At 52.9% G+C, this 20884-nt stretch overlaps 1 protein-coding gene across 2 annotated transcripts in view; it reads left to right on the top strand.

The window, feature by feature from the left end:
- The window catches only part of LOC146806134 (sodium-dependent proline transporter-like), a 309885-nt gene that overhangs the window by 221177 nt on the left and 67824 nt on the right, over nucleotides 1–20884 (top strand). For both annotated transcript variants that reach the window (XM_085623473.1, XM_085623474.1), the window contains exon 5: nucleotides 8430–8479. In XM_085623473.1, coding sequence (XP_085479599.1) covers nucleotides 8430–8479 — 50 coding nt within the window. The remainder of the gene's footprint in view (nucleotides 1–8429; nucleotides 8480–20884) is intronic.

Below are 20884 nucleotides of genomic sequence, written 5' to 3'. Positions count from 1 at the left end.
AGAGCAAAGGGTGGAAAACGTGGTAGACTATAGCGTGCAATACTATTGGATGTATTGCATTGCACTGCACGTTTTTTTCCAAAATTCAGAAGCAGCCTGCTAGAGAGACAGGAAATGACTTCTTGGATTGGGAAGCAGCCATGGGAATCCACTGTGCTCACCGGATGATCTAGTCCATCTCTGCCTCTTCCTAAGAAACTGTGGGACAGAGAAGGCAACATCACGCATTCCAAAAACTAAGCAGATGACTTCCTGAAATAAACAGGCTTTCACAGACACCTTTTCCTCCTGGGATATTGCTTGCTGAGATTTAGACATTCAGGTGAACATGTTGTGTTCTCTGCTGCATCCTCAAGCCACCGCCAAAGGTCTATGAATGGCCTATGATTGGTAGGCAGGATAAACTCTGGTACCCATAGGTAGTTCCCACAGTGCTGCCCTCCCAACATGCCAGGTCCTCCCACTCACACAAAGTAACATGGTCCTACAGCAGTAGATTCAACTTCTTCGAGCCCCCTGTCATTTGCAGTAGTAATACTCACAATACACGTCTGCTCCCATCTGTCACAATTATGTATTTGTCAATTGCGTCAAAAGCTTTTAATGTTTTTGACTCTACTATATTCTCCTTAACTCAACCCAACACGTTTACACTTTTTGCTCCACACAATGTTGATATTATTTTTAAGTAAGAAACTTTTGGGTTCTGTCTTTTGTGATACAATTCTGGAAAATGATTGCGCCAGCCCCATGAATGAAATCTTCTGATCTGAGCCTCTCCAATGGCATGTCCCAAGCTCTACTGGCGGCAATGCTTGTTTAGCACATATGTCCCAAATACTCCACATCATCCACTGAGATTTTACTCTTCTCTCTTCTGGGAGTCATTCACTATCAGGGCCACTGAACACTCTTTCCAATGCCTCCTGTTGGTGCGCACTCACCCTAAATCCAAGCATGTCATCCTGAGTCTGCTGCTCTTGTAACTTACTGAAACTAGATGTACATGGCTCTTGGAAAGTGAACAGACGCTCGTACTTAGCTGACCACATTCTTTTATACCAAAGCGCACCCTGAAAAATGTCATGGCTGCCTGTGTTGGTCTGCCTGATGAACCAATGAGGGTATATCCAGTCTGTAAACAAGGAGCCCCCCCCTAAGGGAGCACGGCTATATTCAAGAGCAGGACGGGGTCTACAGAAATGTTGAGGCACCACAAATCCACATCCAATCTCGATGATTTAGGCCATGGGCATCAATCACTCCCAAGTTTTGATTTCTTCAGTTGTATCTAAGTGACATCCTCTCCTCAACTCTCTTGAGCTTCTTTCTGAACAGCGAGAACTCTGTGAACTTTGTCTACATAGGGTCGGCCGTCATCCCTCAGGACGATCTTGTGGCAGAACTACTTAAACTTCCCAGCATTTGCTAATAACATCCAGGATTTCACTCCCAAGTGGATGCAGAAGCCTTTCCATCCTCATTGGCACATGGATCTTGATACAGGTGAATGGGATCCAATATGACATTGACTTTTCTTCTATATTAAACCACAATATTCATCCTTCAAGGCATACACAAGGCCCTCATTGTTCATAAATCTCAGCATGGCGTCAACTCTACTGCCTCACACCCATGGAGCAAGATCTTACCTTCTATTTTAACCCTTGATCTAAAACCTCAATTGGGTGCTACTCCAATAAATTCGCCCTCTATAACTAGGTTAGAGGGAGATCTTGTACCTGCCATTACCCGTGTACCTTTAATACAATGCATAACCATGTCTTCCCGCCAAATACTCTCTTCCTGAATCCCTTCCGCCCTGCACCCACACTTTATCAGGGTGTTTCCGCTTCCTTCCCCAGGCACACCCTCGCATAATGCCCATTTGTTACCTTTATAACATGTTTGTGACCACGCTGAAACGTTTTTAGATTCCTTCCATGACATTTACTTCCTCTCTTCAAGCAGCTACTGTCCTCCCGCTCGTTCTTTACTCTCTTGTTTTGCCCTTAGGTTTACATTTGCCAACTCTGCTCCTCATGATGATGGTCACTTTTGACTCACACCATCAATTGTCTCATGCAAGATGCTGCATGTCAATGTTTTGGGGCTGTTTTCAGAGCCTGATCAAAGCTGGGATCATCGGTAGGCAACAATCTCTGTAGTGCTTTTTTCCTACTGTTTTTCTCAATGAACTGTTCTCTAATCCATCTCTTTAAACTCTAGTTAGTTGCATGTAGGAGCCAATGTTCCCAGCTGCCATGAAAGCGCACAGGACAAAATTTACATATTCTCCTTATGTCACAGATTCTTATTCACAAAGGTTCATTCATTGGTGGGGCCCATAACACCAACACGCTTCTCATCCACACAAAACTCACTTGAATCTGTACACAGAAGAAGGGCTGCTGGACAACGTGGGTACCTTATTACTTATCAGGACTATTTTTCTATTATTTATATTTACATTCTATATACAGTCTTCAGAATCCTGACTTTATCATCAAGGCACTCCACTGTTTGGTCGATGGACCAACTAGTTGGACTGGTTGATGGTGAATTAGAACCAGCTAAAACACAATTAAAGTCTAGAAAACATTTGAGATCTTCAATGATTAATTTAAGAACCAAACTCATTTCTTGTTATTTCGATTTTGTTTATCTAAATTATGAATCAATCCTTTTAGCCTTACATTTATATACTACAGCTCATAATTTGAAATTTTGATTTATTAAAGAGTAATTAAACATTTAGAAAACTCATTTAAGCATGTATTTAGAAAATTGCAGTAAATCATTTCCCAATGAACAGGCGACGAATAGCTTCAAGTCGAACCACCCAACAAGAACTCCCTCTCAAATGTTAACCCAAAGGCAAACGTAGCCGCAACTCCAACTGCAACTCTCGATCTTCTCCCGAACCCACTAACTCCAACTCCAACCAACTCTAACTCCAAAACCCAACTGCAACTTCCGAACTCCGAACTCGAACTCCGACTCTCTAACTCCGTAATGACAGATGAGGGTTTATTATACCTTTTTGTGCCTTACTTCATACAAATATGGCAACTTTTAGGGCAGACCAAATGTTCTGATTGGCCAGTTCCGGGTTATCAATAGTTCATTGCACTCTTCCCAGTGCAAACTGGTTCTGCATAGTGACTTGGCACAAAAGTTCACAAGTTGTCACGGTCTTTCCGATTCCCATGTGGGGACCAGCGAATGCATCTTTTCAAGGCAAAAGGGTCCTATGGACAGGTTCATTCTTTGTCTCTTCCTTGGTTCTCATATGGTCATCTTCTGGCTTGCGGTCAAGTCCCTAACACATCGACCTTGGCAAGGTCAAGAGTTCATTTCACCTCGTGATCTCCAAAGCTATCTGGGCATGCGCAGAAATCTAGAGCACAGGGTGGCATTTGCTTCAGAGAACGCCATCTTGAGTACTGCGGCCTAGTAGGCCCGAACTTTAACTAAGCAAAAATACGAGGCTTAAGATGGCGGGAGGGATGTGAGGACTGGATATCCCTCTACGCAGATGATGTTCTGATATACATAGCTTCTCCTGCGTGGTCTCTCAATGTACTACTTGATATCTGCCGGGCGATTGGATCAGTGTCGTAATACACGATTAACTGGGAGAAATAGGTTCTTTACGTCCTGTATGGCCCACCTCCTAAACTGCCCCGGGGTTGTATGGTCAAAATGGTAACAGATAGCTTTAAGTACCTTGGAATACATGTGACGTCAGACCCCGACGCGTTCCGGGCACTCAATCTCCAACCACCGCTACACAGGCTGCGACGTGATATTCGACACTGGAAGACGTTGCCGCTCATCCTACTGGGTAAGGCGGCGCTTTATAAAAAAGCGCTTTGCCTTGTTTCTTATATGCACTTCACAACACGCCATACTGTGTGCCCAACTCCTTCTTCAAGGCAATCAACTTGGAAGTTACCGATCTCCTTTGGGACAATAAACCTGAGAGGATAGCCATGTATAAACTCGTTAGGAGCAGGCACGATGGTGGAATTGCTCTTCCTGATATCCGGGAATACTATTGGGCCTCACAACTGAAGACAATCAAACAATGGCTCCATGTGCCGGATACAGATCCAGCATTTCGCTAAGACAGGGTGGCCTTGGGACCTGGAGGAATTAATAGGATGCTATATAATAAGGGAAAAATGAAAGGGATTCCTGGGCCGACTGCACACACGCTTCATGTCTGGCACGCAGCGACACAACACCTCAGATGGGCCGATAAACTTACGCGACACACCCCACTGTGGGACGCTGGTAGACTGGGCACCCTGGGAAATAGTAAAGGGTTTCAGAAATGGGACCGGATAGGAATTTCCAGGATAGGGGACCTATGGAAGGGGGGCAAGGTAGTCACCTTTACTTACCTGCAGGAGCACTATGAGATGGCCCCCGGGGAGCGGTTTCGATACTTGCAGGTGAAACACGCACTAGAAACATCACTTCCAGCAACAGATACACTCCCTGAATCATCCCCCTTAGAAGACCGACTCCTGACCGACTTTTTTTGCATAAAAAAGTAATTTCCCTCACGTACCAGAAACTCATCAATAGACCGACAGACCCCCTGACACAGCTACGAGTGACTTGGCAGGCGGAGGTCGGAGACATGGATGACTCGGACTGGCAGGAAGCCATTGCATCACCACGGGAGGTAGCGATCTCCTCGAAACTACGACTTATACAACTACAAATATTACATAGGACCTACTACACAAGAGTGACTCTACATAAGATTGGTAGGGCCTCAGACCAGTATTGCTTACGTAACTGTGCAGAGGTGGGTACATTCTATCACACTTTCTGGGAGTGCCCGGGGATCACATCGTATTGGAAAGCAGTAATGGACACCATCACTGAAGTCAGTGGAGGTACAGTTCCGCTCTCTCGCAAGTGCTGCCTTCTGAACATATGGAAGCCTACAGACCTTAACTATGTTGACCGACAATGGGCAATAACGGGGATGATGGTAGCAAAACGAAACGTAGCTCGGTACTGGGGAGTAACGCAGGCCCCAACTGTGACTGGCTGGTGTAACGACATGGATCTGATTATGTTTGCTGAAAAAGCTACATATGTCCATAGGGGCTGTCCCAGGAAATGGGGGAAACTGTGGAGCAAATGGAATGTGTATAGAGGTTATATATGTACTCCACCAATCATAGACCATGAATCAGACGATGAGATGGAGTAATTGCGAATGTGTAATCGATCTATCACTGTACACTGTAATGCCCATTGAGAAGTTTTCAGTGTATCTTTCTCTATATGTGAAATGTTTTACAGACTTTGTGTTAAATACAATAAAAAATGTAATAATAAATAATTGTATGATCGCTATTATAAATTTTTTTTAAAAACTAAGCGAAAATAGACATAGCAGAAATTAAAATTTAGAAATGAAGGTTCTAATGTTCAACCCACACTAATCCCAATATATATTAGTATTTTCCTAGCTTCAGAAACATTTAAAGTGATAATACTTACCATACGATAACTTTAAGCCACAATACAATCACGTAGCAGTATAAATCATGCAATTTTCTATCTCACCACAATCTAAAGTTAGTTTGCGTACCATTGTTAATTATTTAATTTTGCCATACAATTAGCAATTTAGTTCCATGTGTGTTTGTGTTTATCAAGGTGCATATATTGATTAGTACCACTTCCACTGCAAACATGTTATGTACATTAATTCTAGAATGATTACATAATTAATTTCATGCCAATTAGAGGAGGTATACAAAATCTTGTTTTACCTGCTCCATCGAAGGCATCAACCTGTCACCCAGGCTATTGTACTCTCTGGAAAAATGGACGGGTCTAGAACTCTACTTTCCTTCTCAGTTGATCCCCTTATAGGACATCTTGATCTCTGATGCAGAATCCTCTAATATATCACCTTAGCAGTCCCTCCAAGTTCCATGGTCTCTAAATACTTGTGAGCACATTTCTTGCTCCAAAATCTAGACCATTCTTTAAAAGTCAAACATCCTCCATGCAGTAAATACTTCCTCGCTAATTGCCTCTAAGTAGGACCCAGCCTGCTCCTTACGCTGTTTGCAGTGTAATGGAAGAGTTCCCAGCACAGATTGGGATGGTACTGGTGGCATCACACTTCTAATGCTGAACAGCGTTTCATCGGTGACGTCCACAGGCACCGTGTTTAGGGACTCCCCTCGCACATACCTCATATATGGAGTCCACAGGCTCATTGTGCTCGGTGCGCTATATTACCTTGTTCAGGTGTAAACATTGGCTGCAAGCTGCTTTAGATGTTGCCATGTCGCTAATAACTACCTGATAAGCATAGATGACCATCAGCAATGGGAAAAATGACTGCACCATCTGTCCATGTTTCTTCTTCAAGTCCATGCCACTGGCCGAGTAGAAGCACCGCCCTAAGATGCCTTCCTACAAACACAATATGGCATAGAGCTGCATATAATCTACGTACCTTCATGATTCAACAGTGCAATTGTGGCCTAGTTGAACAAAAGTTGAACCCCCATGACAGTTCCCTATGGAACTTGGAACACTTCATCCTACACTAAGCCCCATCGGTTGTTGTTTATGCCACAAATCGGCTTTGTTCGGCTTCTTCATAAACTCTCAGCCTGGTGTTTGTTGCCCGCCCATTTGTCGGAGTTGCTGTGTGTGGCTACTTTCCTTTTGTAAAACATTTGTGTTGGAAATGTCAGGGCCAGTAAATAAAATAAAAGATGGAGTCCTTTTTCAAGAGTCTGGAGTCCTTTAATCAAACCTAAGAGCAGTTGTTCTTGTACCCCTTCTTCCCAAGTTGCCTCAAGTGGTGGTGGTGGTGGTGGTGGTGCTGGTGCCACACTCTGGAGCTCTGCTCCCTTCCCAATGAGCAGAACAATAATATGCATGCCCAGTAGGGCCACTAATAGCACCACACACTGGGTATTGTGCTGAGGTCCCCAACACCAATCCTTGTGACTCCGCTCCTGCTTTACAGAAGAGCAAAGATTCTGCATTATTCAATCCATCGGGTCTCCGTCCAACACCTACAATATGTTGTTGCTCACTTAAGGAACTCACTCCAGGTGGGTGTGACCTACTTGAAGTCCTCTAGAAGGATTCCAAATCACTTTTGTACCAAATATAAGGCACATCAAGTGAGATCTTGCAGCCAACGTTTGATTCACCCTCGCCGTAGCTCAAATCACCCGCGTGAAATAGCACCGTGGCTTTCAAAACCTAGAGCTGTGGGAGCCTGCATGAGAAAACCTACTGAATGCCTACAGCTGTAACCTTGCCCTTCCTAACCAGGACGGTAGAGCCTGAAACTCTTCATTGGCTTTACAGTTTGTATCTAAGGCACCTGTGACAGTTTCCTCCCTCCCCTTCCTTCTAGCTAGCTGGAGTAAGCTTAACTCTGGCTCCAAAACCCTCCAGCAGCATGAAGACTCTTCACTAGTCCCTTCCTAGGCCTGTAAGGGCCAGCACCCACCTACGCCCTAGTGGCTGATTGGGTGTATGCTAGGCTAGTTACTTACCATGTGTTAGTGTCCAACCACACGTCTGGTGCTAGGTGGCATCACCAACAGGTTACCCTCTCAGATGCTCCTGTCTGGGTCTTTCCATGCCATGTCTGCGGGTGGAGAGTCCAGGCCACCTCTTACCTCTGGCAGAGTGTGAGTGTGTCTGCGTGCATATATCTGTGTTACTGCAGATGTGGCTGCGTGTGTGTGTGTGTGCGCGCGCCCCCGCATCTCTGCAATAGTATGCGCCTGTATGGCGGTGTGTAGTTGTGACACTGATTCTGTATGTATGACAGTTTCGTGACACACTCATACAGCCACGTGATGGTGTCGGAGACCATATGCGCCTGCATGGAAGTCTTGTTGAACTGTGTGACAGTGTGCATGTGACCGACCCTACAGTTGTGAGTTCATCCATTGTGCCTGTAGCTGTTATGACCGCTTGTATGTCATTGACCGGGTGTGGGCAGCTGTGTGAGTGGCATCTGCTGTATCATGTCACTGGCTTTCAGAGGGTCTACTCGCTGGGCAGATCTAGAGATGCACCAGGCTGTGGTGGGCCTTACCGGTTAGATATGTTATTGCTGGTTCTGTTGTATGTAAGTAAGTGTGTTGATGCCCCATACAAAGGCACTGGACGGAGAGGCGGTGGGATGCTTGCGTCTGTCCCCAGGTATCATCACCTGGACATCTTGAGTACTCCTTGGGTACTGTGCTCCTGGTTCTGATTGGTTTACTCCTTCTACTCGTCTCCCGACAGAGTAATCCACCCAGCAGTATTAATCTGGAATTCTGCCCTGTTCGGGCCTTAACCAATCTATTGCTCTTTCCTGGCTTCAGAGAGTGTTTACTACAACATGAATCTCTCTTCTTTTTCAGAACGTGACTGCAAACACCACCCAGCTGAGCGCCAGCGAAGCCTTCTGGAAGTAGGTGCTTGCATGGGGTCTTTCATACACCTGCATGAGGGTGGGGTCATGACGTGGGCGAGACATGCAGGGTGGGGGACAGGGCATTAGCCATAAGACCTGCTTACTGTAGAAAAGGTACATGTATCAGAGATTCCTAAACGTCCCGCTGCCTGACCAGAGCGCGCTGCAATATGACCAGACCCAGTGCCCAAAAGTCCTTGAAAATGTACTACGATTTAGACAACAAAAACGTCATGGACACAAATGCTTGAATTAATTTCACCACTTGTAATTCCCTGTTCACATTCCATTCCGTTGTTATGGACTCATTTTGGCAGTTACAGATTGATGGGACCAACCATGTGCAGATCAGTGTTGGCAACACCCCAAAGGGCATGCCCAAGAGTGAGCTGGCATGCTGAGCCCCTCCTGAATCTGAACCCAAGCACCCACAGGCTAGTTTCAGCCTTCTTGGGTCTCACCAGCGCGGTGCAGCTTGAGTCCGTGTCACAGCAGGCTTGGGAGCCACAGCTGGGGTTCACCTCCCACCGAGGGAGACCCGGTCACCCCTCTGCTTCTTTTTCTCCCTTCCTCATATATTAGTATTGTTTAATATTGGTGCATGTATCGCAATCAACATTTGTATCTCAATAAGGGTCCATGCTGGACTTGCATGTCACTGTATTTGCTGTTATTTTTTCAGTACTATATGCCAATAAAAATAAATGCTAGAAAATAATTTAAAAAAGACGACACAATAGAGATGCCTGGAAAGGCTTGCATCAATCTGACCGTTCATTGGTGACATCCTGTGGGAATTACAATTGGGCACAAGCCCTGCGATGCTAACTTGGACCACTTTTACGAAAAGTCACTATTTAACCTATAAAACATCCTCATATATGTTAAAGGGAGCCACCGACAAAAACAGCGGAAAAGATGTAACATACAAAGTGCTTGTATTTGCCCGAGGTGGGCAGTGAATTGGCCTTGGGTAGGTTGGGTAGTGGTGGTGCATGCTGGGACTGTGAGTGTGGTTTAGGAGCAAGTGCAAGGCACACTTGGAGCAGTACTGCTGGACAGTGGGGTTAAAAAATGGATGGTGAGGGGTAAAGGATGAAGGATTTAAAGCTTGGCAGGGGATGGAAACTGGCACATTTGGGAGACACACATTTGGCACTTGATGTACTGTGCTTGTGTTACGCACGCTGCTGGAGTGGATGCAGAGTGTGGCAGGACAGGATGGACTGTATCACTTGTGGCTGATGCATGTTTCCACGGTAGGATGTGTGTGTGTGACGCGTTCTGCTGGAGTGGATGGAGAGTGTGGTAAGACAGGATGGACTGTACCATTTGTGGCTGTAGCATGTTTCCACGATAGGGTGTATCTGTGTGATGCGCGCTGCTGGAGCGAATGCAGAGTGTGGTAGGACATGATGGACTGTACCACTTGTGGCTGACGCATGTTTCCACGGTAGGATGTGTGTGTGTGTGACGTGTTCTGCTGGAGCGGATGGAGTGTGGTAAGACAGGATGGACTACCATTTGTGGCTGTAGCATGTTTGCACGGTAGGGTGTATCAGTGTGACGCGCGCTGTTCGAGCGGATCCAGAGTGTGGTAGGACATGATGGACTGTACTACTTGTGGCTGATGCATGTTTCCACGGTAGGATGTGTGGTGTGACGCGTTCTGCTGGAGCGGATGCAGAGTGTGGCAGGACAGGATGGACTGTACCATTTGTGGCTGTAGCATGTTTGCACTTTAGGGTGTATCTGTGTGACACACACTGCTGGAGCGGATGCAGAGTGTGTTATTAAAGGATCAATTAATCAGGGATTTGTTAAGGGCGCTACTCACCCGCAAGGGTCTCAAGGCACTGGGGGATATCGTACAGCTACGTCTTACCTAAAGACTTGAGGCTCTTCCTGAAGGCATGCAGAGTGGTGGAACGTCTGATGCTGAGTGGGAGTTCATTCCTGGTCTTAGCTGCGATGTAGGAGTTCCACTTGTTCTGGCTCTGCGGATGCGAGGGGTTTCGGCAAGGACGAGGTCGGTGGAGCGGAGGCTTCTCTTGGTTGTGTAGAAGGGGACTCTTTTGTTGAGGTGCTGGGGTCCGGTGTTGTGGAGGGATTTGTAGGCGTGAGTGACTAGCTTGAAGGTTACTCTCTTTTCGACGGGTAACCGGTGGAGGTCTCGTAGGTGCTGGGTGATGCAGTCATGTCGTGGGATGCCGAGGACGAGTCTGGCGGCAGTGTTCTGGATGGTCTGGAGTTTTTGGAGCACGGTTTTGTTGATATTGGCATTGAATGTGTTTCCATAGTCCAGTCTGCTGGTTATGCGTGTGTGGGTGACGATCTTTCTGGATTCTGGGGGGATCCATTTGAAGGTCTTGTGGAGGATGCGGGCAGTGTTGAAGCACGTGGAGGAGACGGTGTTGACCTGTCCGGTCATGGTGAGGGATGAGTAGAGTATGATGCCGAGACTGCGGGCGTTGTGCATAAGTGTGGGGGGTTGCCGAGGGCGGTGAGCCACCAGGTGTTTTCCTATGCGGAGGGGGTGGGTCCGAGGACGAGGACTTCTGTCTTCTCTGAGTTGAGCTTCAGGAAGCTGCTGGCCATTCAGGAGGCGAAGTCTTTCATTCCTTCCTGAAAGCTGAGTCTGGTGGTGTCTGGTTCCTTTGTGAGTGAGAGGATGAGATGGGTGTTGGCGTAGGATACTATGCTGAGTTAGTGCTGTCTGATGATGGCAGCGATGAGGGCCATGTAGATGCTGAAGATTGTGGGGCTGAGCGATGATCCTTGGGGTACTCTGCAGGTGATCTCTGTGGGTTCGGAGAGGAAGCGTGGGAGTCTGATTCTTTGGGTTCGGCCAGTGAGGAAAGAGCGGATCCGGTCAAGGGTGGTTCCCTGTATGCCGGCGTCATGGAGTCTGGTGGTGAGTGGTGAGTGTGCGGTGGGAGATGGTGGCGAAGTCTGCAGAGAGGTCTAGTAGGACGAGGGTCATGGTCGAGGAGAGTTTGGATGTCATCTGTGGCGGCTAGGAGGGCGGTCTTGGTGCTATTGTTGCTGGGGAATCCGGCTTGGGAGGAGTCGAGGATGGAGTTAGCTTCGATGAAGTTCGTGAGCTGGATGTTGACAATCTTCTCAGTTACTTTGGCTGTGAAGGGGAGGAGAAAGGATGGACTGTACCAATAGTGGCTGTAGCATGTTTGCACTGTAGGGTGTATCTGTGTGATGCACGCTGCTGGAGCAGATGCAGAGTGTGGTAAGACTGGATGGACTCTACCACTTGTGGCTGTAGCATGTTTGCACTGTAGGGTGTATCTGTGTGATGCATGCTGCTGGAGCAGATGCAGAGTGTGGTAGGACAGGATGGACTCTACCACTTGTGTCTGTAGCAAGTGTTTCACTGTAGGATGTGTGTGTGATGCACGTGGCTACAACGGGTGGCAAGTGTGGTAGAAGAAAGTGTAGAATGTGGTGGTTGCAGGGAGGGGGTATTAGTGTTAACTGGAGAGTGAACAAGAGGCTGGTGTGAGAGTGGATGCGGTAGAGGCGGCAGCAAGGGAATGTGGTCTGGAGGCTGCAGGGACTCCGAGGGGCGGCGAGGGCCCCCGAGGCCTGTTGGTGGTAGTAGCAGCGGGCAGGGTGCTGCCAGGGCCGGATAAAGGTGAAACGAACAGTTTTTAGGCAAGGCTCAGGTGTGAAAGGCAGTGAGTACAAGTGAGCAGCCATTTTGCACTTTATCTAGTCGACCTCCATATTGCACTTGGTAAGCCAAAGCTTCACCAGCATCCGTGTTTGGTGAACTCTTAGACTTTGATGCCTGTCTCCAGACCCCTTTGTATTTTTAGATGGCTGTGGAAGGCAGTTTTGCAATGAGATCAAATATTCACCTGTGGAACAAATGCTTCGCCTACCCTTGAAAGTGAGTGGTATTGGCAGAGTCCCCTCATTTCAAAATATAAGGAGTGAACGGAGGTAATGCTCTGCGATAGCCGCTCGCTTCCGCTAGGGGGCGCTGCTGCTTAACAGACCGTGCACAGGCCGCCTACCTCAGAACATGGGCCATGTCGCGCCTCGCTTTTCTCACCCCTCTGGGCTATCGTTCCTGTATTATTAAGGCAAATATTTGTCTCCAAATTAGCCGTGTTGTTAGAAAGGATAGACGGACCGGGAGGGTCGGCCGGGGTCAGGAGGAGAGGTCTCCGGGGAGAGCCGTCTCCAGCGATCGTACAGACAAGTAACTTCCCCCCCACAGACAGATACCACACACGGATAAGGTTCAGTGTTCTTTATAAGCACTTCTTAAGGTACGGTTGAATGGTACAAGGAGGTCTGGACTCCGGGGTCCCCTCGATTCAAGTCTCTCAAAGCAGGGTAAGGGGTAGCGGGACAGTCTGTCTACCAGTCAGGTAGGTTGGATGAGAGGATGATTAGCTCACAATCCTCGAGCTTAGTTGGTACGGGCCGCGGCAGCGCCAGCAGGTCCCGGAAAGATGGTCGATGTACGGTCCGCGGCAGCGCCAGCAGGTCCCGGTGAGGATGGTCGTTACAACGGGCCGCGGCAGCGCCAGCAGGTCCCGACGAGGATGGATGTTGTAGAAGGCCGCGGCAGCGCCAGCAGGCAGGACGATGGTTCACAAGAGCGGGCTACGGCAGCGCCAGTAGTCCGTCAAGGCTGAGTTCTCTCGGTGTCTCTCGACTCCAGGATACAACTGCCTTCCTGCTCCGGAGTTGCCCCAGTTATAGGGCAGGCGCCCTTTGATGTCCGGACCCTCGCACTTGGAGGTCGGAGGGCCCGGGATGAAGGTGTCCAGACACCCAGCAGGGGGTGGAGCCAGCGCCTGGGGGGGCTGGAGGCGATCGGCACCTGGCGGGGGAGGAGCTCTTGACACTTCGTCCTCCTATTGACCTGCCAAGTGGTCCGCTCACCTCCCGGGTGGATGGTGGTGCCGGGATGTCGGGGCCGGCCAGGCCCGGGGTTAGGGTCGGGGCGAGGCCATGCGGCCTCGTGGTGCAGGGCCCAAGATGGCGGCTTGAACCGGCCGGGGGAGCCGGTGGGGCTGGGCCCCGTGATGAGTAGAGGTCCGAGGGCAGAAGATCCGTCGGGAGACGGGGTACAGGTGCTTTTCGTGGATTATGCCTGGTGGGCCGGAGCTCGGGCCCTGTCGTGCGGGGAGGGAGCAAGCCCTTCGTGTGGCCTGTCCAACATGCGTCCCCCCCAGCTGAAGGCGGGGAGAGTCACCCATCTCCTTGGGGACTCTCTTCGTCGAGGCGGAAAAAGCGGGACAGGCCATCCGCGTTGGCGTGGTCTTGGCCTGGTCGGTGCTCTACAGTGAAGTCCATTCCCTGCAGGGAAATGGACCAGCGCAAGAGTTTTGGGTTCTCCCCCCGCATCTGCATCAGCCACTGCAGGGGTCGATGGTCGGTCTGTACCCGGAAGTGGGTACCGAAGAGATAGGGCCGGAGCTTTTTGAGGGCCCACACCACTGCGAAGGCCTCCCTCTCGATGGTGCTCCAGCGCTGTTCTCGGGCCAGGAGACGTCGACTGATGAAGGCCACCGGCTGGTCATGACCTTCGGGGTTTAACTGAGAAAGGACGGCTCCGATGCCGTGGTCGGAGGCATCGGTCTGTACCACGAATTCCCGACCGTAATCGGGGGCCTGGAGCACAGGGGCGGTGCACAGGGCGGCCTTCAGCTTCTCGAAGGCCGCTTGACAATCGGGGGTCCAGTTAATCCGCTTCGGTTGGTTCTTGGACGTGAGACCCGTGAGGGGCCCCACGATGCTGCCGTAGTCCTTCACGAACCGCCGGTAGTAGCCGGTGAGCCCCAAGAAGGCTCGGACCTCGGTCTGGGTGACGGGGGGCTGCCAGGACTGGATGGCAGCAATCTTAAGTTGTAGCGGGGCCACCAGCCCGCTTCCCACTTGGTGCCCAAGGTAGGTCACAGACCCTTGGCCAATTTGGCACTTGCCGGCCTTAATTGTGAGGCCGGCCCGCTGGAGGGCCTGCAGGACCTCGTGGAGGTGACGGAGGTGGTCGGGCCAGTGGCGGCTGTATACAGCGATATCGTCCAGGTAGGCAGCGCTGAACTCTTCGAGCCCCGCCAAGACCTGGTTCACGAGGCGTTGAAACGTGGCGGGGGCATTCTTCATGCCGAAGGGCATGACCTTGAATTGGTAGTGGCCATCGGGGGTAGAGAAGGCTGACCGTTCCTGAGCCCTGGGTGTGAGGCCGATCTGCCAGTAGCCCGCTGTTAGGTCGAAGATACTGAGGTAGCGGGCGGCCCCCAGCCGGTCGATCAGCTCGTCTGCTCGGGGGATCGGATGAGCGTCGGTCCGGGTGACAGCGTTCAAGCCCCGGTAGTCGACGCAGAATCTCAGTTCAGGTGCGGTGCCGGGGGCAGCGGCTTTGGGGACCAATACAACCGGACTGGCCCAGGGACTGTCCGAGGGCTCGATGACCCCGATTGTGAGCATATTGGCCACCTCCTCCTGTATGCAGGCCCGTACCCGATCTGGTACGCGGTAGGCCCGGTGTCGGACAGGGGGACTGTCCCCGGTGTCCACGTCGTGCAAACACCAAGGGGTGACCCCGGGGGTGAGGGAGAACAGGGTAGCGAACTGCAGCAGGAGGTTCCGGCAGCCCTGGCGTTGCTCCGAAGTGAGGGCGTCAGAGAGCCGGACCCCGTCCACGGAGCCGTCATTCTCCCGAGTCTTCAGAAGATCCGGGAGGGGTTCGGAGTCTTCCTCTGCCCCACTGTCCGTAGCCATCAGGAGGCTGAGTTCTGAGCGCACACAGTGTGGTTTGAGTCGGTTGGTGTGGAGGACCCGAAGGGGGTTCCGGGAGGTCCCCAGGTCGATGAGGTAAGTGACGGGGCTTTTGCGCTCGACCACTTTGAAGGGCCCCGTCCACTTATCTTGCAAGGCACATGGTTCGGTGGGGGACATCACCCATACTTGTTGTCCAGGCTCGAACTCAACGGAGGAGGCATTGTGATCATACCACTTCTTCATGTCCTCCTGGCTGGCCTCGAGGTTCGCCTTGGCCATCTCTCTGAAGCGCCGGGTCTGGTTGCGTAGGGCCAGGAGGTATTTGAAGACGTCTGGAGGGGTCTTTAGGGGGGCCATCTCCCAACCTTCTTTTACTAGGCTGAGGGGCCCTCGCACAGGGTGCCCGTACAGGAGTTCGAAAGGGCTAAAACCGAGGGACTTCTGGGGAACTTCGCGGTAGGCGAAGAGGAGGCACGGGAGTAGTACATCCCACTGGCGACGGAGGGGCTCTTCCAATCCCCCAATCATCCCCTTGAGGGTGCGGTTAAAACGCTCCACTAGTCCGTTCCCTTGGGGGTGATAGGGGGTCGTGAATCTGTAGGTGACCCCGCATTGTTGCCAGAGGGACTTCATGTATTTGGATATAAAGTTCGTGCCTCGGTCGCTGACGACTTCTCGGGGGAAGCCTACCCGGGAAAAGATCCCCATTAGGGCCCGGCCAACCACCGGAGCTGTCACGGTCCGTAGGGGCACCGCCTCGGGGTAGCGGGTGGCATGGTCCACCAGTACTAAGATGAACCTGTGTCCTTGTGCCGTGCGGGGGTCCAGAGGCCCCACGATGTCTATCCCCACCCTCTCGAACGGGGTGGTGACCACCGGGAAGGGTTGCAGAGGGGCTTTCAGCTTCCGACCACTCTTCCCGCTGGCTTGGCATGTGGGGCAAGATCGGCAGTGGTTCAGGACGTCGTTCCTCATCTTCGGCCAGAAAAAGTGGGTCACTAGGCGGCTGTACGTTTTATCTTGGCCCAGGTGTCCAGCCAGGGGGACATCGTGGGCCAGGTTGAGCAGAAAGTCTCTGAAGCGGAGAGGTACCACCAGTACTCGACCGGCCCCCAGCTCGGCGATTCTTTGCTCGCTGTATAGCAGGTCGTTATCCCAGTAGACCCAGTGAGTTCCGGTGGAGTCCCCTGCGTTCTGGGCGCTGGCTTGTTTGCGGAGTCCCTCGAGGGAGGGACAGGTCTTTTGTTCCTGGCGGAACTGTGCTTGGGTGGGCCCCCCCTCTTGACGCCACTGAGCCAGGTCAGGAAGGTCCTGGGGTTGCGCGTCCCCTTCGGCCGTCGGGTCTGGGAGGCTGGCCTCGTCGTTGTCTTCTACTGGGGCGACTGGGGGCGGAGGTGCTGGCCACTCTGGTTCTTCTGATCGAGGGACGGCACGGGCGGCCATGGACCGGGTGGTTATGCAGGCCCAGTCCGGGAGGCCCAGCATCCCCAGGTGCTCTCTTCTCTCAACGGTGGCCCACGGGGAACTCTCGAGGTCATTCCCCAGGAGGCAGTCCACGGGGGCATCGTCCCGGACCGTCACCTTCAACAGGCCGGAGACCCCTCCCCATTCGAATGGAACGCAGGCCATTTGACACATACTTTCAGAGTTGTCTGCCGAGCGGACGGGGCAGAGAATGTTCGGCAGGATCTGCTCGGGCTTCACCAGGTGACAGCGGACGGCCGTCACACTGGCGCCTGTGTCACGCAAGGCCTCGGCTCGCTGTCCATTAATGGTCACCCACTGACCGTATTTCCTGGTGTTAGCGGGTAGGGGAGCCCGCGGGACCATGTCTCTTCCCCCTAAGCACGCCAGGACCATGGCGGCCGGTTCCCACTCTTGCTGGGCCGGCTCATACTCCTCTGGTTCCTCCAATGATCGCTCTTCCCCCAGGGCGGCGGCAGCTACCTGGCGGGGCTTGGGTGTTTGGTTCTGCGGGCAGCTCGGGTCATTGGCGTAGTGGCCGACTCGTTGGCATCGGTGGCACGTGACGTTGGCTCGGACCCCAGGACGCCACGGGGGGTTGCCCCGACCGGCCGGAGCCGGGGTGCTGGCCACGGGTGTTGCGGGCAAGGCGTCTCTCCCTCGCCCCTGGCCCCCTCCTCCTCCCCGAGGACGGTGCTGGCCTTGGTTGTTTCTGTTCTGTTCGTGTGGCCCCCTCCGGCCCACTCGGGTGCTTTCCCATCGGTCAGCTTCGGGGGCGAGCTGCCGGGGGTCAGTCAGCTTACTGTCGAGGAGGTGCTGCCTGAGCTCGACGAAGCAGTTGTTCGACAGGTGCTCCCATACCATCAGGTTAAAGAGTTGTTCGTAGGTGGTGACCTGGCTCCCCTTTATCCACCCCTCGAAGGCACGGCTGAAATAGTTCACGTATTCTACCCAAGTTGTACCTGGGATCCGGGTGCAATCTCTGAACCTCTGGCGGTACATCTCGGGTGTGAGGCCGTAGCGGGTGAGGAGGGCAGCCTTCATGTGGTCGTAGGACGACATTTGGTGATCTGGGAGCTGCAGTAGGGCATCGCGCCCCTCGTTGATAAACCTCCCCCAGAGTCCGGCTCCCCAATCACTCCGGTCGATCCGGTGGGAGGTCATGGCGATCTCGTAGGCTTTAAACCACTGTTGTATGTCGTCTTCTCGGACATACTCGCGGACAACATCCTTGGGGATGTGGACTTTTTTCTCGATCGGCCCCGGGGTGCGTGGTCGCTCAGGCACCCCCAGTTCTTTATTCTGTTTCCGAAGTTCTATTTCCGCCAGTTTGCGCTCGTGCTCGAGCGTTATTTTTTTTTCCTCCAGCTCTCTCTGTCTCTGCTTCTCTTCTCGTTCATCTCGGAGCCGCATGTGCTCGAGGTTGAGTTTCTGTTCAGCTAACTTGAGTTCCCCATCCATCTTGAGTCGTGCCATTTCCAACTCGTGCAATCTGGTTCTTTCTCTTTCTCGGATCTCCTCCTGCGAGAGGCCCGTTCCCCGCTCCTCGGGAGCCGTGGCGTTCCCCTCTGGTGTGATGCTGCTTTGGTCGGAGGGTCCGGCGACCCCAGTTTCTGTCCACGACTCTAGGGCGTGCTTTAGATCATCTTTGGTACTCAGGCCGGTGGTAGCAATGCCAAGTTCTATGCAGAATTGTCTCAGTTCGCGGTGGTTGTATTCTTCTAATTTATCCATTTGGAATTTCTCGGTGGAGTTGCTATCTTTGGCTGACATCGTGTTGTTGTCGTGGGGTGAGCTACTCTCTGTACGATTACGCGTTGATTCGGATCGCGCCGCTGGCCACCAATGTTAGAAAGGATAGACGGACCGGGAGGGTCGGCCGGGGTCAGGAGGAGAGGTCTCCGGGGAGAGCCGTCTCCAGCGATCGTACAGACAAGTAACTTCCCCCCCACAGACAGATACCACACACGGATAAGGTTCAGTGTTCTTTATAAGCACTTCTTAAGGTACGGTTGAATGGTACAAGGAGGTCTGGACTCCGGGGTCCCCTCGATTCAAGTCTCTCAAAGCAGGGTAAGGGGTAGCGGGACAGTCTGTCTACCAGTCAGGTAGGTTGGATGAGAGGATGATTAGCTCACAATCCTCGAGCTTAGTTGGTACGGGCCGCGGCAGCGCCAGCAGGTCCCGGAAAGATGGTCGATGTACGGTCCGCGGCAGCGCCAGCAGGTCCCGGTGAGGATGGTCGTTACAACGGGCCGCGGCAGCGCCAGCAGGTCCCGACGAGGATGGATGTTGTAGAAGGCCCCGGCAGCGCCAGCAGGCAGGACGATGGTTCACAAGAGCGGGCTACGGCAGCGCCAGTAGTCCGTCAAGGCTGAGTTCTCTCGGTGTCTCTCGACTCCAGGATACAACTGCCTTCCTGCTCCGGAGTTGCCCCAGTTATAGGGCAGGCGCCCTTTGATGTCCGGACCCTCGCACTTGGAGGTCGGAGGGCCTGGGATGAAGGTGTCCAGACACCCAGCAGGGGGTGGAGCCAGCACCTGGGGGGGCTGGAGGCGATCGGCACCTGGCGGGGGAAGAGCTCTTGACACTTCGTCCTCCTATTGACCTGCCAAGTGGTCCGCTCACCTCCCGGGTGGATGGTGGTGCCGGGATGTCGGGGCCGGCCAGGCCCGGGGTTAGGGTCGGGGCGAGGCCATGCGGCCTCGTGGTGCAGGGCCCAAGATGGCGGCTTGAACCGGCCGGGGGAGCCGGTGGGGCTGGGCCCCGTGATGAGTAGAGGTCCGAGGGCAGAAGATCCGTCGGGAGACGGGGTACAGGTGCTTTTCGTGGATTATGCCTGGTGGGCCGGAGCTCGGGCCCTGTCGTGCGGGGAGGGAGCAAGCCCTTCGTGTGGCCTGTCCAACACGTGTTCATAAAATGATTGGGGGAAGGGGGCTGGGTCATATAAGGTGGGACGTCGTGCGGTGAGCTCATCCACTGCTGAAGTGCATTCCTTTAGATTCATTTTAATACAGATGGGTTATTTTAAAATGCAACAAACCCTTATGGATACAGAATTAGACAACCTGGGCTCACACCGCTTACGTTGCTTTCGTCCCATTCTCCAGATTCTGCCCTTATGCCCATACAGCGCCACACCTGTTCCCTGTCCCTTATCACACACTGTCCCATTGCCCATACCCTGCCCCCTCCTCTCCCTGCCACTTCTGTTCACACACTGCCCCATTTGTCACATACTCCCCCTTCTGCTCAAACAGCCTTTTGCTACTTGCCCCTTCTGAAGACACTGCCCCCTGCTCCACGCACTGCCCCCTGCTCCACGCACTGCCCCCTGCTCCACGCACTGCCCCCTGCTCCACGCACTGCCCCCTGCTCCACGCACTGCCCCCTGCTCCACGCACTGCCCCCTGCTCCACGCACTGCCCCCTGCTCCACGCACTGCCCCCTGCTCCACGCACTGCCCCCTGCTCCACGCACTGCCCCCTGCTCCACGCACTGCCCCCTGCTCCACGCACTGCCCCCTCTGCTCCACGCACTGCCCCCTCTGCTCCACGCACTGCCCCCTCTGCTCCACGCACTACCCCCTGCTCCACGCACTGTCCCCCCTGCTCCACGCACTGTCCCCTCTGCTCCACGCACTGCCCCCTCTGCTCCACTCACTGCCCCTCTCTGCTTCACACACTGCCCCATTTGTCACATACTCCCCCTTCTGCTCAAACAGCCTTTTGCTACTTGCCCCTTCTGAAGACACTGCCCCCTGCTCCACGCACTGCCCCCTGCTCCACGCACTGCCCCCTGCTCCACGCACTGCCCCTCTGCTCCACGCACTGCCCCTCTGCTCCACGCACTGCCCCCTCTGCTCCACGCACTGCCCCCTCTGCTCCACGCACTGCCCCCTCTGCTCCACGCACTGCCCCCTCTGCTCCACGCACTGCCCCCTCTGCTCCACTCACTGCCCCTCTCTGCTTCACACACTGCCCCATTTGTCACATACTCCCCCTTCTGCTCAAACATCCTTTTGCTACTTGCCCCTTCTGAAGACACTGCCCCCTGCTCCACGCACTGCCCCCTGCTCCACGCACTGCCCCCTGCTCCACGCACTGCCCCCTGCTCCACGCACTGCCCCCTGCTCCACGCACTGCCCCCTGCTCCACGCACTGCCCCCTCTGCTCCACGCAC

This window comes from Triturus cristatus, chromosome 8, assembly GCF_964204655.1.
Source record: "Triturus cristatus chromosome 8, aTriCri1.1, whole genome shotgun sequence".
NCBI classification, from domain to species: Eukaryota; Metazoa; Chordata; class Amphibia; order Caudata; family Salamandridae; genus Triturus; species Triturus cristatus.
Note: the sequence above shows the minus strand (reverse complement) of the source record. Positions and strands in the feature narration are given on the sequence as shown.